Here is a 16,982-nt window from a genome sequence, read left to right on the forward strand (position 1 = left end):
TAATGTACATTGTGCATTAATTATGAGCCATACAGAAGTTATAAAAAGTTTTATACTTACCTGCTCCGTTGCTGGCGTCCTCGTCTCCATGGTGCCGACTAATTTTCGCCCTCCGATGGCCAAATTAGCCGCGCTTGCGCAGTCCGGGTCTTCTTCCTTTCTGAATGGGGCTCCGTGTAGCTCCGCCCCGTCACGTGCCGATTCCAGCCAATCAGGAGGCTGGAATCGGCAATGGACCGCACAGAAGCCCTGCGGTCCATGGAGACAGAGGATCCCGGCGGCCATCTTCAGCAGGTGAGTATGAAGACGCCGGACCGCCGGGATTCAGGTAAGCGCTGTGCGGGTTGTTTTTTTAACCCCTGCATCGGGGTTGTCTCGCGCCGAACGGGGGGGGGGGGGGGGTTTAAAAAAAAACCCGTTTCGGTGCGGGACAACCCCTTTAAGGATGTTTGTTTAGGAGGGGGGACTGATAATGGGAAGCAGAAAACCAGCAGCCACTTGATGAATAGATCTGCCATAAAATGGAACCAGCCAGTGCTAAACAGACCCCCAATGACTATATTGTGGTCTGTTTAGTCTTCAGTTAGCATTCTGCAAAGTCTTCATAGAACAAAATAGTGCTGCTTGCAGCATATTTTGCCCTGCTTTCAAGCAAGGGGTGGTTCCAATCAGAACTTTTGATGCTGGTGTGAACTAAGCTATAGACTACCGATGCATACTAATGCAGTGTGCATCAGGTAGCCAGAAAGGGTGCAGACAGTTTTTCTAGGACTGGTCATTGTAAGTGATCTTGAAAGTGGTGAGGTATGAAAAAGTTGTAGAACTTTTATTAAAACTGGGTGGCACGGATTGGCCTGAGCAGTGTGTATCCACCTACACTTTGTATCCATACATTAAGTTTGATATTCTAAGCTATTTAGAATACTAAACAGTTTTAGCGACTAATCCAAAACGTTTATATGCCAACATAGGGCCAATTTTAGAATGACCAGGTTATATTCCAGAATGACACAAAAGATGTTTTAGGTCATTTATTTTCCTGCAAGGGGAAAAAAAAATGCAAATATACAAAACTGCAAATTCTCTACAGGGTACTGCAAACCTTGGAACAGTCACAGGACTATAGTCCAGACAGTAACATGATCTCCTGAAAAATAAAAGTGTTGCAAATACAGAAGGGTTGTAGATTGTACAATAAAACCCAAATTGACCCTTGTCCAACAGTCCTTAACGCAGCCTACCAATTCCAGGCCCAGGAGGTGGAGGTATTACTTTCTGCTCTCACTTTCTTGCATTCCGTTCCAGACTCGCCAGCGATCGCACATGCATGCTACACTAGTTATCCAGAACAAGACATGCTGTGTGAGTGGCCAGCAATCTCACATGCATGCTACACCAGTCACCAGGACACTACATGCTGTGTGATTGGCCAGCACGGCTTACATGAGCCATGCTGGCTAGACAAAGTAGGGCAGCATGTAGTGCCTTGGACTACCAATGCAGTGGGCACAGAGTTCCCACAGCAGCAGTGCTGCCATCTTGAAACACAAAAGCCAGTGGATACAGAGAGAAAGCTATAAAAGGGAGAGCAGGTAATGCAACACCCCCTTTGTCAGTTTTGTCACTTTAAAAGTTAAACTAAACACAGCTGAAGAGTCACAGAAAAGGGGTTCTTCACTTTTGACAATCCCCAATTGTTAGAATAACTTGAATGGAACTAGTCAGTCTCCCTGTAATAGGCTAATCTGTGGGGAAATCTAATAAGTGTTCAGTTTCCCTGCAGCTCCTCCACAGGGAAAATTAAGCATTACAGTGTGTTCATTCACATCAGTGGTTGCTTGTGTGTATTGCAGGACCAAACAGGTCATTCAGAGCAAGAGATGATTGCTGTAGCTTCTCTGGCCTGGTAATGAGGCTGCTGAGTAGGAAAAGCCCCATCAAGATCAAATATAAATAAAATACTGGAATACCCCTTTAACTATCAAACTGTTGGTATTACAGGCACAGCTCCTGTTGAATGGAAGCAGCACCTGCGATACCAATCTGGGCTGTTGCACTACGTTTAGCACTTTCTGCACTGACAGCAGCAACCGTGACCCCAGGAATCAGCAGATTGGCAAGGATCTAAGCTGCAGGTCCCCACAGATCTATTGATGACCTGATCCTGTTAAAAGGAGTAGGGAGGGGTCTGGAATACCCCATAAACTTATAATTCTGTAATAGGGTGTAGGAAAGTTTGTTTCCTGAACCCCATGCATTAGGTCTTCCTTGGACATATGGCAGCAGCCATTAACAGCTGCGTTGATGAATTTCCACACTAGGATATTCCAAGGAGACGCCATTGTTTCCTGCAGAATAGTTTGTGCGAGCAGTAAAAAAGAAAAAAAAAAAAAAAATTGGAGTAGCCCATAATCATAAATGAATTAATCCCATGTTACAGCTTTAAGATTGATTATATATTAGTCACTTTAAGTGTATTATCCAGTATCATACTGGATAACTGCAGCCATAATTCTGCATGCTTCAGAGCTGAACTTTAAAGGGATTTTGTCACCAAAAAAACAAAACAAAAAACCTATACTTATCTATTCCTCCCCCATCAGTCTACTTACCAGATCTTAACCTCCCTCATCTTCTCCTGTCTCCTGCAGTCCGGGGAGGGGGAGTCACTTCACCTCCAGCTGCCTGATTCTTCTCCTTCCTGTGACGTTATGTACATTTCGTTGGCAGTCTTCTGCCTGCCAACCAATGAATGGGACTACCTATCTTCTGAGATTGTTCAGGAGAGCCATCTCTGAAATAGATGGCAATTCCTTCCCAAGCAGTGAAGCTACAGCACAGGGATGCGACCTTCACTGACCCAGCCGGAAGGTATTTGAGATATGCAGCCCTCATAACAAGCTGGTCCCAGCCTGCAGTGAGCTGACCTGGGGCGCTGGAGAAGCTCAACCAGGAGAAGATGTGATAAGGAGAGAGACAGGGAAGGAATAGGCAAGTTTAGATATTTTTTTTTATGACAAAACCCCTTTTAGCATTACCTGCACAGATGTGGGGCAGAGTTATTTAGTCAAATGCCTTGCCTAATAGTACCACAGCCAAGCTTGTGCAGGGGTGGGAGGGGTCTCACCCATCTCCAATAAGCTTGCTGACTTTACCAGTAACCAGGGGGTATACCCATGCAGTCTGGATTACGCATCAGGCCGTTACTCTATGACTACACTGTATATGTAGATTAATATATAAAAAGCTGTAAACATTAAGGTAAACATATGCCTCAACACCAAAGTAGACAGGACCTGAAAATTAAGTGCACAAAGTGAAAAAGCTAAATTTTGCCAAGAATACCCCATAAAACAGACAGTAAAGTCAGCCTTGACAGAGGAATTGTCAATAGACTGAAGGAGTTATTGCACCAGTTGTGCGCAGACCCAAACAGCAGGTGTTAAGGAAGTAAAGTGTGGCATCAGAGAATGTCAGCAAGGTTCAGACATTCCTAAAGTGAATGAGGACAAGCAATCTGCTTAATCAAGGTCAGGAGGACAAAGTCGTCCAGCCATGGCCAAGATAGGAGAATACAAAGACAATGCAGGTTTGGAGACAGGCATTTCTTCTGCCTGGGTCACACACTGATTAAACATTCCTGTACATTGGGTAAGATTTGGGCTCTACCACATCTTAAAATACAGGATCATATGGTAAAAAGATTAAGCCCTCATATAGACTGTAGTATTTGAAGCCAAAACCAGGAATGGTACCTTACAGGAAAAGTATATGGAAAGATTTGCATGTCTTCTATATTTTGGCACCTTCCTGGTTTTGGCTTGCAAATACAGCCATCTGAATAGGCCATAAAATAAAATTCTTGATTCAATAAAAACTCACTGAGCAATGAAGGGTTAAAAAAAATATTATATAAAAACAGTGGTACATGAGAAACTGAGCGAGACTCAAGCCAGTGTTCACTTGGGGAGGTGGTTTCAGTACCAGAAGATATTCACTGTTCGATAAGAGGGTGGTTATCTGAACATCCTGCCATATATCAAGTGATCTGCAGAATTTGTAGTACCAGCTGGCAAAAAGTCACCAGTAGGCTCATTAGTGCAAGCCGCAGAAAGTACATCCCAAAGTTCATGGAATTTACAAGATGCGGCTGCACGAGGTAGTCCCAAGCAAAGCCTTATTCGCAGCTCTGTATTCCAGAAACACTGAAGTTTGTCTGCTCCACTTCAAGGTTCACGCAAGTTTAAAACATTCCCAGAGGTGGATCATGGTCCATGGAAACACAGTTTGTACAGTGTAGTCAGAGCTTTTTTAGACGGCTATACAGCTCCCTTTTGCTCTTCTCTCCAGCCCATGTCCGACTCTTCATGCGACACTTCCGAAAATCATCTTTAAAGTCTTCATGGTGCATGGGACGGTAGCCTTCTGGATCACAAAGGGACTGTTGAACAAAAAAAAAAAAAAGTTAGGACTAGCTACAGATCACCTTGACCATCACTCACTGGTAGCTCCTCCATTTCCAGCAGGAAAGTGAAGGAAGACCAGGTATACTCCAGTGCAGTGGTCATCAAGTTGCCTCTGCTAGCCGCAGCAATTCACGGTAAAACAGCATGCAGATTTGCTACAAATTGTCCCTAAACCAGAAGATTACTTTGTCGGTCTTACCAATTAAGTGAAAACCAAGAGCTCAACCCATGCTTTAGGGCTAGTGTCCATAGGCGGGTCGGATTCTGCATGTGGGAGCCCGCAGCAGAATCTGACCCTGCCCACGGCAGAGAACTCCGCTTACCCATCCGGGTGTTTTCTGTACTGCGGATGTGTGCAGAAGTGCTGGTGCACATGCGCAGTAGAAGTTTTTTTAAACTCCTGCTTTCCCACAGAATCCACAGCCCATCCACAATGGGCCACAGATGGGATAGCCTTTATTGACTTCAATGGAAGCCGTCCATGTGGGAACCGCACTGAAATGGAGCATGCTGAGATTTGAGGTCCGCATGGCAAATCCACATGCTTTAATTCCGTTGCAGCCATCCATGGTTCCCTATTGGCAGCTTGAACTGCAGATCTGACCGGGTGCCTTGTGCGGATTCTGCAATTCAAATCCACCTGTGGACATTGGGCCTTAATGTGGTGATCAAGTTCCAGGAGAAGTTTGGGGGGGGGGGGGGTTGTTTAAGGTTAATTACTGCAAATTCACATATCTACTGTATAGGTGGTCAGTGCAGAACCAAAAATAGTGCAAGCTTTATTTTGCAAGTGTTGTGACCAGATATGGAGTATGTTCTAGATGTACAAGTCTCCCAGTGACAAGAAGTCTATATTATAGATTAAGCCCCACTTACACGCAAAGATGATCGCTCAAGACCGTTTTGAAAGATCATTTTGCATAGCTACCGGTACTAATAGGCATTAATGCCCATTAGCTTCATTTGAATTTAAATATAGCTCCCTTCACTGTATGCAGGCAACAGCGGGTCTATTATCTGCATACAGCGGGACAGCAGCTGAAAACAAGGTTATCAGCGCTCTCTGCCATCAGCTGGCAAACAGATTGTTCAACTGAAAAGCGAACAATGGTAGCATTTACACAAAGATACCGCTCGAGAGACACTGAACGCATTTTGAGCGATAATAGTGTGTAAATGGGCCTTCAGAGCTGCATTCAGTTTTTATAAACTCTGGAGTGGTCCCTTCCCGTTTCACTGAAATTTGTTTTGACAGATTGCATCCTACAGTGTGCCCAACTACATTAAAGGGCTATGTGACATTAGTAAACTATTGCAGCTCTCATTCAGAAATATCAATCTTGCTCATAGACTTTGTATTGTAGTTCAGCACCACTGAAGTAATTAGCTGAAATGCAGTACTAAATAACCAATAGGGCAGATGTGATGCCATTTAAGAAAAGCAGTCATGTTTCTAATCTCATTCACTGACTGCAAGCAGAAATCAAGAAACAAAAGACGACCAGCTAATATTGAGATGTTATGATCAAGCCGGTTTACAATTATAACAAAAATAGATAACTATTCATCTGGTTATGAAAGAATCATTGATTTATATTCATACAGTGGAAGCAAATAAGGTTACCTTGTACTTGTGGAAGAAATCCTTGTAACCTCCTAACAAGATGTACAACTCTGGGTAGTGCAGTTGGGGATACTCATTCATATCTCGGTCTTTCCCGCGTACAAACTTGCATCTGCGAAGAGACAAGATGTTCATATAGTTTTAGTCCTGCACAAATTTTACCGTGAACAAGGAAAATAGGGCCGACATTAACTAGGAGAATGCTCTGAATCTAACAAGCAGGACGCCGGACTGACCCACTGGACCACCACAAGCAAAGATTGGTGCAGCCGTTTATGCTTTTAGCTCAGAGCATTGTCTAGACTGGATACAATGGTAACCCCTTTACAAGGTTATTTGCTCATTTACTGTGCATTCTGCATTAACAGACTTTACATTACTTTCAATTGTGCCTCAGCGCACACAAAAAAAAAATAAAAATATATCATCTTGACACGTATTATGCACACATACATGCCAAGAGCACATGGAGATTGTCAGAAAGTGGCAAGCTTGCAGTGTATTGCGTGTTTTCAGGTGGCAGACACCCACAGGGACAAAAAAAATGGATTATACCTACCTGATAATCAGGTTTCCAGTAGTCCCCACGACAGCACCAATTGAGAGCCTCCTCCTGATAGGACAGGAACATACTGAGGTTAAAAGCTCCCTCCCTTCCCCACTTTCCTCAGTGGATTCTAACGAATTGCCGGGGTAGGAGCTCAACTTTAATTTTTTCCCTTAACCGGGATTTTTTTGTTTTTTAGAATAAAGTTATCGTTATTTATAATATATATATTTTTTTAATATTATATTACATAGTTTCTTTTCTATCAATTTAGGGGGGGGGAAGGTACGGGTGCTGTCGTGGAGACTACTGGAAACCTGATTATCAGGTAGATAAAATCCATTTTTCCCCCAGTCGTCTCCACGACAGCACCAATTGAGACGTACCAACTAAAGTTTCCCTAGGGTGGGATTGCTGCCGAGAGGACTTTGCGGCCGAAGGCCATGTCCTCGTCCTGCTGCACTTTTACCCTATAGTGTTTAACAAACGTGTGGGGTTCCTTCCAGACTGCGGCTTTGCATATCTGCTCGACCGAAGCTGAGCTATGTTCGGCCCATGAGGATGCTACTGCCCTTGTAGAATGGGCTTTAAGGGCTAAGGGGATTTCCTTCCCGAGGGCTTTATAAGACTATGATGGCCAGGCGGATCCACCTGGCTATGGAGCTTTTTGCTGCTTTGCTCCCTTTATTTGGGCCACTGAACTGGATGAACAGGTTGTCGTCCCGCCTCCAGTGGCTTGTCGCCTCTATGTAGCCTAGGACTGCTCTCCTAACGTCCAGGCAGCTTAGGGTTTTTTCTTCCTCGTTTTTAGGTTTACTAAAAAAAAAAAAATGAGGGGATTATTAGGTCTTGGGACCTATGACAATGTAATACTACTTTTGGCATGAAGGCAGGGTCCGTTTTAAATACTAATTTGGTGTCTGAGGTTTTCAGGAACGGGTGGCGAATGGACAAGGCCTGCAGCTCGCTAACCCGTCTTGCGGAGGTGATGGCTACTAAGAAAATGGTCTTGATAGTAAGCATTTTTATGGGTAGTGCTTCGGTCGGCTCGAATGGTACCGCCAACATGGCCCTTAGGGCCCAATTAACGTTCCAGTCTGGAAAAAGATTTATGGGTCTAGGCCGTAATCTAGTTGCTGCTGCTAGGAACCTGTTGACCCATCTGTTGTCTGCGAACTTTGTGTCACATATGGCGCTAAGGGCTGCGACCTGGACCTTCAGGGTGCTTTGAGAGAGGCCCATCTCTAGGCCCTCCTGCAGGAACTCTAAGATTAGAGGGATGTCCGGGATAGAATCCCCGCGACCCCTTCCCTGTCTCCATGAGGAAAACCTTTCTCCAAACTTTCTGGTAGATAAGGTGGGTAGTCTTTTTTCTGCTGGACATTAACGTTTCTACTACTCTGAGAATCCCTTCTCTTTTAGTGAGGATTCCTCGAGAGCCATGCTGTTAAGTGGAGCTTGTCTAGGCTCGGATGGCTCAGTGGCCACTGCGATAGAAGATCTGTCCAGGTAGGGAAGATGACTGGGTCCTGGACGCTCAATGTTGCTACGAGACCGAACCAGCTTCTTTTGGGCCAGAAGGGGGTCACCAGGATTAGTGTGCATACCTGGGTTCTGAAATGTTTTAAGACTCTGGGGATCAATGGTATAGGAGGAAAGGCGTACACCAGCCCCTCTCCCCAGTCTTGGCCTAGGGCGTCTACTGCTGTCAGACGATCTCCTGGCCAGAGGGAGAAGAAATTGCTTACTTTGGCATTTTCCCTGGTTGCGAACAGGTGCAATTGTGGGGTCCCCCACTGGTTGATCAGGATTCTGAATGCTTTCAGGGAGAGAGACCCTTCTCCTGGGTCTATTTGCCTCCTGCTGAGAAAGCCTGCTATTTAGTTTAGCGTCCCCTTCAAATGGGTTGCCGTGATCGAGAGGATCCGGCCCTCTGCCCAGTGGAAAATTTTCTGTGCGATTTTTTTGCAGAGCAGGAGATCTTGTGCCCCCTTGGTGTCGTATATGGGCGACCGTGGTGATATTGTCTGACAATATCTTTATATGCTGGTCCCGTAGCGAGTTCCCTAACTGCTGTAGGACCTGCCATACGGCCTGTAGTTCCCTGTAATTTGAGGACTGTTCTTTTGTCCTTTGAGGCCATGGACCCTGAAAGAACTGGTTCCCCACATACGCTCCCCATCCCCAGGCGCTTGCATCCGTTGTGATGTGAGTGGCTGGGTTTTGTAGCCAATGAACCCCTCTCCGCAGAGTCTCTGGGGATGTCCACCAACGCGGGGATGTTTTCACCATGCTTGGGATGTACATTCTTGTCCCTAGGGAGGACTGCCTTTTGTCCCACGTGGATAGGACTGAGGCTTTGCAGGGCTCTGGTGTGAGCCTGGGCCCATGCCACTCCTGGAATGCACGACATCAAGCTTCCCAGGAGAGACATTGCTTACCAAACTGTGCATAATCGTCTCCGTAAAAAGGTTTTGACTAGCCGTCGGATTTTTTGTATTTTCTCCTCGGGTAGGCAGGAGCATTGCGATTCTGAGTCGAGCGTTATACCCAGAAACGTTTTATGTTTGTCGGGATCTAGGCTGGATTTTTCCCAGTTTATGATCCATCCTAAGGATTGGAGAAGTTCTAGCACTATCCTCATGTGTTCCGTTAGGAGTTCTCTGGACTCTGCTATTATTAAAATATCGTCCAGGTAGGGTATTATTAGGACCGACTCTTCCTCAGGTAGGCGGCTACCTCTGCCATAATTTTGGTGAAGATTCTGGGTGCTGAGGAGATCCCGAAGGGCAGGCATCTGAATTGGTGGTGCTCTATTCCTTTGCCCATATCCACTGCGGACCTTAGGTATTTCCGGGACCCCTCGTGGATCGGTACGTGGAAATAAGCATCCTTTAAATCGGTGGATGCCATGTAGGCTCCTTTGGGAATCAACTTTATCGTTGAGGAGATGGACTCCATCTTGAATTTTCTGTATCTGATGCGGGTGTTCAGAGGTTTCAGGTTCACCATCATTCGCTGTTTCCCGCAGGGTTTCCTTACTAGGAAGAGCCTGGAATAATGGCCCTGGGTTTCCTCGTTTTGCGGTACGGGGGATATTGCATTTAGTTGTTGCAGGTCCCCAACGCTTTGGCCTAGTAGGTGTAACTGTTTGGAGCCTCCCGTGATAATGAATTTTCTTCTGGGGAGGGACACTAGTTCTATCCGGTATCCCTGCTGTAAAATCTTTGGGATTCCTGGGCCTTCAGAAATCGCAGCCCCTTGATCCACAAAGCCCCCCAGCCTTGCCCCTACGGGGATGACGTCAGGGTCTCCGCTTTGGCTCCCCCTGGTGGGGGTTAAAGAGGATGTTCCTTCCTCTGCCCCCCTTGGGGTAACTCCAGCGGCCTGTCTTGCCCTTGCCTCGGTAGGCCTCTGGCTGTTGCCTTGGGGCCCGGAAGAAGGTCTTCCCTCTGTGGCTTTTCTTCCGGGAATCCCTTCTTTTTGTCGGCCGTCTTCTCTAGAATCTTGTCAAGGTCCGGTCCGAACAAAACTGGCCGTAGAACGGGAGGGCGCATAGCTTATTTTTTGAGGCTAGGTCGCCTGACCACGATTTCAGCCATAACTCTCTTCTGGCTGAGTTAGACCGGGCTGTAGCTGTCGCTGAGAGTTTGACAGTTTCGGCCGCGGTGTCCGCTTAGGAAATTTGTTGCCATACGCCGGATCGGAAGGGAATTTAGGATCTGTTCCCTCGGCATCTTATTGGTTAGGTGTAGCTGTAGCTGTTCTAGCCGTACCCCCAGGGTTCGCGCCACACAAGTGGCTGCGATCCCTGGCCTAAGTATGTTTGCCGCTGCCTCCCCTGATTTCTTAAGAAGGCCCTCAGCTTTGCGATCCATGGGATCTTTTAACTGTGCGGCGTCCTCAAAGGGCAGGGTCGTTTTCCTGGCTACTTTGGCCACTGGGACGTCTACCTCAGGTACCTCCTCCCAGCTTGCGCAAACTTCCTCCTCGAATGGGTACCTTCTTTTTACCCCTCTAGTGGAGAAGGAGCTTGCGTCTGATTTCCTCCACTCTTTCTGGATTATTTTGGTGATATTCTTGTGGACAGGGAAGGTATGCTTGCGCCTCTCCCCTAGTCCCCCAAATCTCTCATCTTGTAGGGTACGCCCTGACTGACTTAATTCCCTTAAATCGTCCTGATGGAATAAGTATTTTTTGTAGTCCTCCTAATCTGAGGACTCCTCGCCGCCTGTTCCTCTTGCTCCGACCCGATACGGAGTCGGAAGGCTCGTCAGGAGCATACGTCCTTTTATGGCGTTTCGCTGGCGGCGCCAGCTGTGACGTTAGGGCTGATCTACCTCTTCTTTCACCAGCTTCCTAACGTCCTCCTGATTCCTCTTTAACTAGCCTAGCTACGTATGCCTTGCATAGAGGCCCCTGGTACGTAGCTGGCAGTTTTATCCCGCATTCCACGCATTTTCTGAGCTTTGTTCCGGGGGGTGGGGGGGGGGGGAATGTTTTTTTAACCCCCTGACAAATAAAGCATTTTTGCGTGTAAATATGCAATTTTTCCATACACAATACACTGGATGTTTGCATTGTATTTTTTGCGGGTAAATATGCAATTTTTCCATATACAATACATTGGATTTTGCATTTTGTATTTTTTGCCGCACTGGCTACTTACGGCCGCTGAGGCTGAGGTTTCAGCTGTCTCTGGGGCTGGAGCACTCATTACTATACCGGTGCTGCAGACACCCTGCGACCTGTAGTGCTGGTTTGTTCTGGCTTCTCAGGTTTTTATTTATTTATTTTTTAATTTTCGCGCTCCTGCGCTAAGCCCCGCCCCCTCCGCTCCTGATGCAGACGATGACGTGCAGGGAGGACGAGGGGGACTGAGGCTCCCGCTTTGTACCCCCCATGGGCTGCCGCGGGAGGAACCTGGCCCGAGGGTTACCACCCCATGTGGCGTCCCGGGAGTCTGGCTGGGAAGGGAGGACAGGCTGACCCACTGCCCTCCAATCCGCCCGTGAGTAGGCTTCCGGCTGGCTTCTCCACCAGCTCCTCTCAGAGATCCTGCCTCCTGGCAGGACAGGAAGACACTGAGGAAAGTGGGTAAGGGGGGGGGGGGGGGAGCTTTTAACCTCTCAGTATGTTCCTGTCCTATCAGGAGGAGGCAATCTCAATTGGTGCTGTCATGGAGACTGGGGGAAAAAAAAATATTTGGTGCAAGAGCGCCCAAAGCAAGCAAGTGTTCTCAGTCACTGACTAGTTCTGAGAAAGATGAAAAGCTGAAGATCTTTCCACAATCACAACCATGAATAAAAAGCACTCACATTCTGGGTCCCCTCTCAGAGGAGAATTCACAGTGAAAGATAATAATCACTCGCTTGGATCTGTGAGGTTGGATGGGATTCTTCAGCAGATGGTTTTCTACTTCTTGCTCCATGTATAGATTGATGGCTCCCTGTGAAGGATTACAAAGGCTCTTTAAATCTTACATCAATCTGGGTGATGACAGATACACAAGCCAGCTAGTCATTGAGAAATAATTTTGCTAGTTTGAATGATAATCGTCCCGTGTAAAAGGCCCTTAGATCAACTTTTCCCTGCAACTCCATGCAGAGGTTTATAGTCTTAAAGATCCATTTCCATAAAAACAAATTGATTAGAGACACTCACCTGTATGTGCCCTCCTTCATACTCATATGGGTATCGGCAGTCAATGACCACACAGTGCTCAATAAGAGACTCAAACTGTCCATTCAGGATCATTACCATCTGTAGTGAAAGGCAAAGTGTCAGTACAAGAGCCATGACGACAGTAACAAGTAATTTACTCACACGATGACAACTCACCATCTCTGGAGTTATGTACTTTAGCTCCTCATGTTTACCACTCACGGTTGGGAATAAGAAGGCCTATAGAGAAGATTAAAAAAAAAAATGGATATATATATAAAAAATACTGAAGGACTCCCCACCTCACTAAAATAGACTACTAAGGGGGGGCGTGTCCAGCAGCCATGCTGTGAAGTCGCAAGTGACTTGAGCTCCGTGGCAATCCCCGTTATCCTGACATCATCCTGACTGCCCGACATCACAAACGGCTAGAAAGACTTACCGAGACGCAGGGAGCACCTCTGGAGGGACCGGGAGAGCCTTTGCGGACAACCGGCGGTGAGAAGCGGCTGATATCGGCCTTGGGCCTGCTCCTGGGGCTCCGGAGCGAGCACTTCCGGCCGAGAGAGGCAGCGCACATCCCGCGGCCCGACTGTGCCGGGGGGACCCGACGGGAGTGTGGGGCGTGTGTGACGGCAGGAGACAAAGCCAGGAAGGCTGAGAGGTGAGAGGGGTGCCGGCGGAGGACCGGAGCGCCACGGCCCAGAGGACTCGGAGGCTTCCCGCTGCATAGAGAAGGGGGCGGGGCCTCGGCGAGCGGCAGACACCGACCGAGGGGGATAGCGCCCCAGACCCAACAGCCCAGTACAGCGGGACCCCCGCTGTGGAAGTGAGGGGCGATGGGGTAACGAAGGAGGGGTGAGAAGTTCACATAGAGACCATTGAACTGTTCCCTCTGAGCAGCGGAGAGCAGAGGGGCTACATCCCCTCCCCCCTAGCTCCAACAGCAGCTCTGCGTGAGAGGCACACTGAAGGCCTGCCAAACACCCCTTAAAGGGGCCACTCCTGAAACGAGCGGACACCCCATAACAAGGATCCACCGACAACCTGCACCATTCTATTACAAGGTGCATGGTGGAACCCCTCCCTAACAACTCCAAAGCGGGTGATCCACTAATAACCAGCACAGCTGGCAATTAGCACCATCCAACCAAGGTGCAAGACAGCACCCCACATGCCCAGATACTCCTTAGTCCGGCGCGGACAACCATCATCGGGCTGTACGCAATACCTACCTGTAATTGCAACGCCTCTGAAGCGGACAAACAGCACGTGAAACATACTGTAAACACTCGCCTTCCTCTTCAAGGAGGTGCCGGATTACGACCTGGGAGGCACTGGCCTCTCGCCAAAGTATAGAGACCGCAGTCAAGCCAAACGAACTCTGAGCACTACAACCGCCACCTTTATATTCTGGCGAGACTCAACGACATCCTAGACTGCGACAAAGAGTAAACATCGAACACACCTAACCGATACCTAACCCAATCAAATCAAGCAGGTTAGCAACTTTTATCCCCCGGGCCCCCCACCCCGCTGCAGCGGAGCATATTCATACATCTCAAATCCTCAACAGCAAGGAGGCCCTCCACGGCTTCTTCGGCGCATAAAGACCGCAAACATACTACCGCCGCCGTCCTCCTCCCGCAGGCGGGGCAACCGCAAGTCGTCCAGAATGAGCCGCAACACTCCCCCACGATAACAGAGCGCCTCAAGGCCTACGCACTTGACCCAACAACAGACACCCCACGCCGACCACCCAGACTAGAGGAAGAAGCAAACGGGGCCTCAGGCTCGGCAACATCTCCAGAGGCAGAAAATGAACCAACGCTCAGGCAAGTCACAGCGCAACTCTTGGAGGCCATACAGACCAGTACCACCTCCTTAACCGGGAAAATAGAGGAGGTCAAAATAGATGTAGGCTTGATAAGGCAAGACATGCAAAACCTCAGAAGCAGAGTGGGGGAGGCCGAGACACGTATATCACAGCTTGAAGATACTATGGCTCCAATACCAGATAGGCTCACAGAACTTGACAAGGCAGCAAACACCTGGTTCCAGCGAGCAGACGATCTGGAAAATAGACTGCGCAGAAACAATCTCCGGATAATAGGGCTACCGGAACGCGCAGAGGGTCAAGATCCCTGCTCATTTATGGAAACCTGGTTGAAAGAACTTTTGCCAGAGGCCAAATTCACAACGGCCTTCGCCATCGAGCGGGCCCATAGGATCCCGGGTCGCCCACTGCCTCCAGGAGCGCCCCCGAGACCAATGCTGGCAAGACTTCTGAGCAGCAAGGATAGAGACATCGCCCTCCAGGCCGCAAGGCGAGTGCAGAACCTCCAATTCCAGAACGCTAATCTCTCTTTTCCCAGATTTTTCGGCTGCCCTGCAGAAAACCAGAGCATCCTTTGTAGCGGTCAAGCGCCGACTGAGGGAAGCCGCTATACCATATTCCATGATGTATCCAGCTCGCCTACGTGTGGTCCACAATGAACGAGCTACCTTCTTCTCCACTCCAGAGAGTCTGAAACATTTGACTAGAGTCAGTATTATACCCCCCCATGACTCCCAGGAGAGTGTGGACACACACCTGGGCGTACCCCCGGCCTGTCCCTGCTCTCCCCTCTCCCCCACTATTATCCTCCCACCTCCCCACACGCTACCGTATAGAGGTGCGATCTTGAGTAAAGAGGAACAACTGCAGAAAGAATGTACTGTATGATATATAAAATGCTTTCTGGTCTAAATATGCATAAGATAAAATAGTCGGGCAGAGAAGTAAATGTACCTGTGATATTGGGGGCCGAGAGTTCTATGCAGATCTAATCTGTCTGACTGTGCCCAGTTTTACCACCGCATTTTAGGTGCACAGTCTTCCCCGTTATCACACGCACGTTCAAGTAATGTTAAACGTTATGATGTTTGTAATACCCAGGCAATTTGCTGTTGAAGTAATTACAATCGTTAAGTTTTGGACAGGTTTGTGCAGTGCAACACATGGAATCAGGCCTGACAGGAGCATGGGGATGCATTCCTTGGCCCCTGTTTGGGGGGGGGACCTGGTGGCTGGCCGGGCACGGGCTCGACCTAGTTTGGTGAGGTACATTCTCCCGCATAACCATAGAAACACCCGAGTTAAATGGCCAACATAAACATACTTTCCTGGAACGTGAGGGGAATGGGAGCCCCCAGAAAACGTTCTATGATTTTCTCATATGTCAGGAACCACAACCCTCACATAGTGTGCCTCCAGGAGACGCATATGATCTCTGAAAAAACAAAACTATTGCAAAAACCTTGGGTACAATGGGCTATACACTCAACCTACTCTTCATATGCCAGAGGAGTATCCATACTAATCCACAAGCGGCTGCGGTGGGAACCGGGACGCACAGTCAGAGACCCAGAAGGCAGATTTCTGTTCATCCAGGCGTGGATCGAGTCCCAACCCTATGTAATAATCGGGCTATACTTCCCCCCCCCCCCACCAGCCAACATAGCAATCCTACACCAGGCGGCCCAATTCGCCACCCAGTACCCCAACGCCTCCATAATATGTATGGGCGACTTAAATTTGACACTGGACCCACAAATGGACAGATTTGGTGCCCCCGCAGCTCACCCAGCCCAAACCAGCCCCTCGCCTCTGATGCAATTCTTACAGGAGGTCGGCTGGCGCGATGTGTGGAGAGTTAGACATCCGGCGACACGTGAATACTCGTGTCACTCCATTGGTAGGAATACTCTATCCCGAATAGACTACTGTCTTGGTAACGCCAGACTGTGCACTGCAATAACCCACATTAAATACCTCACTAGAGGTGTATCGGACCACTCACCTATATTCGTAGAAGTCTCCACGCCAGACACGCAGGCCCATAGACATAACTGGCGTGTACACCCATTCTGGTTAAATCTATTCGGAACAAATGATAGAGTACCCGACCAACTCTGTCTTTCTAGAACTAAATCAGCCAGACACCGACCCGGCGGTGCTGTGGGAGACATTAAAGGCCTTCTTACGAGGCGCTCTAAAATCGTCCATCTCATATTAAAAGGGAGTCTTCCAGGCTGGAACGGGAGATGGCGTCCCAGTATGAACGTCTAGAGGCAGACTATATTGTAGACCCAACCGACGAACACAGAGAGCAGTGGCTAAGGCAGGGCAGGCAATATTTAACCCACCTACAAGAGAAGGCTCGTAGAGCCTCCTTTGTAAAACAACGGTTTTATGAACTTGGCAATCAGTCCAGCAGCCTATTGGCTACTCTGGTGCATCAAAATTCGGCATCACCGTCGATACTCCGTATCGCATCGGAAACAGGAGAGATACTCCACCAAAAAGACTCAATAGGAGCAAGATTTCAACGTTTTTATAGAGACCTCTACGCCACTGGATTCCATGCCACACAACAAGAACTAACAAGCTTCTTGTCTAACCTTAATTTCCCCACACTCTCCCAGGACCAACAGACCCTAGTAGATGCCCCATTTACTCTAACTGAACTTTCGGAGGCTCTTCAGGAGATGTCCAACGGTAAAGCCCCAGGCCCAGATGGCCTACCAGTAGAGGTATTCGCAAAATACCAAGAAATACTCCTGCCCACACTGCTTGAAACTTATAATGCGGCCTATAATAATAAAACACTACCCCCATCCTTCTATGAGGCTACAATCG

The 16,982-nt window shown here is 48.1% G+C and overlaps 1 protein-coding gene across 1 annotated transcript in view; it reads right to left on the minus strand.

The window, feature by feature from the left end:
• Positions 1-1,016: 1,016 nt before the first annotated feature.
• Positions 1,017-16,982, minus strand: part of CDC25A (cell division cycle 25A) — a 29,836-nt gene continuing 13,870 nt past the window's right edge. Inside the window, exons 13-17 of the mRNA XM_066585672.1 lie at positions 12,479-12,541; positions 12,302-12,400; positions 11,956-12,086; positions 6,091-6,202; positions 1,017-4,441 (exon numbers count right to left, since the gene is read on the minus strand). Of these exons, the coding sequence (XP_066441769.1) occupies positions 4,301-4,441; positions 6,091-6,202; positions 11,956-12,086; positions 12,302-12,400; positions 12,479-12,541 (546 nt within the window). The 3' untranslated portion in view covers positions 1,017-4,300. The remainder of the gene's footprint in view (positions 4,442-6,090; positions 6,203-11,955; positions 12,087-12,301; positions 12,401-12,478; positions 12,542-16,982) is intronic.

The sequence above is a fragment of the Eleutherodactylus coqui genome, chromosome 12, assembly GCF_035609145.1.
Source record: "Eleutherodactylus coqui strain aEleCoq1 chromosome 12, aEleCoq1.hap1, whole genome shotgun sequence".
Classification (NCBI taxonomy): Eukaryota; Metazoa; Chordata; class Amphibia; order Anura; family Eleutherodactylidae; genus Eleutherodactylus; species Eleutherodactylus coqui.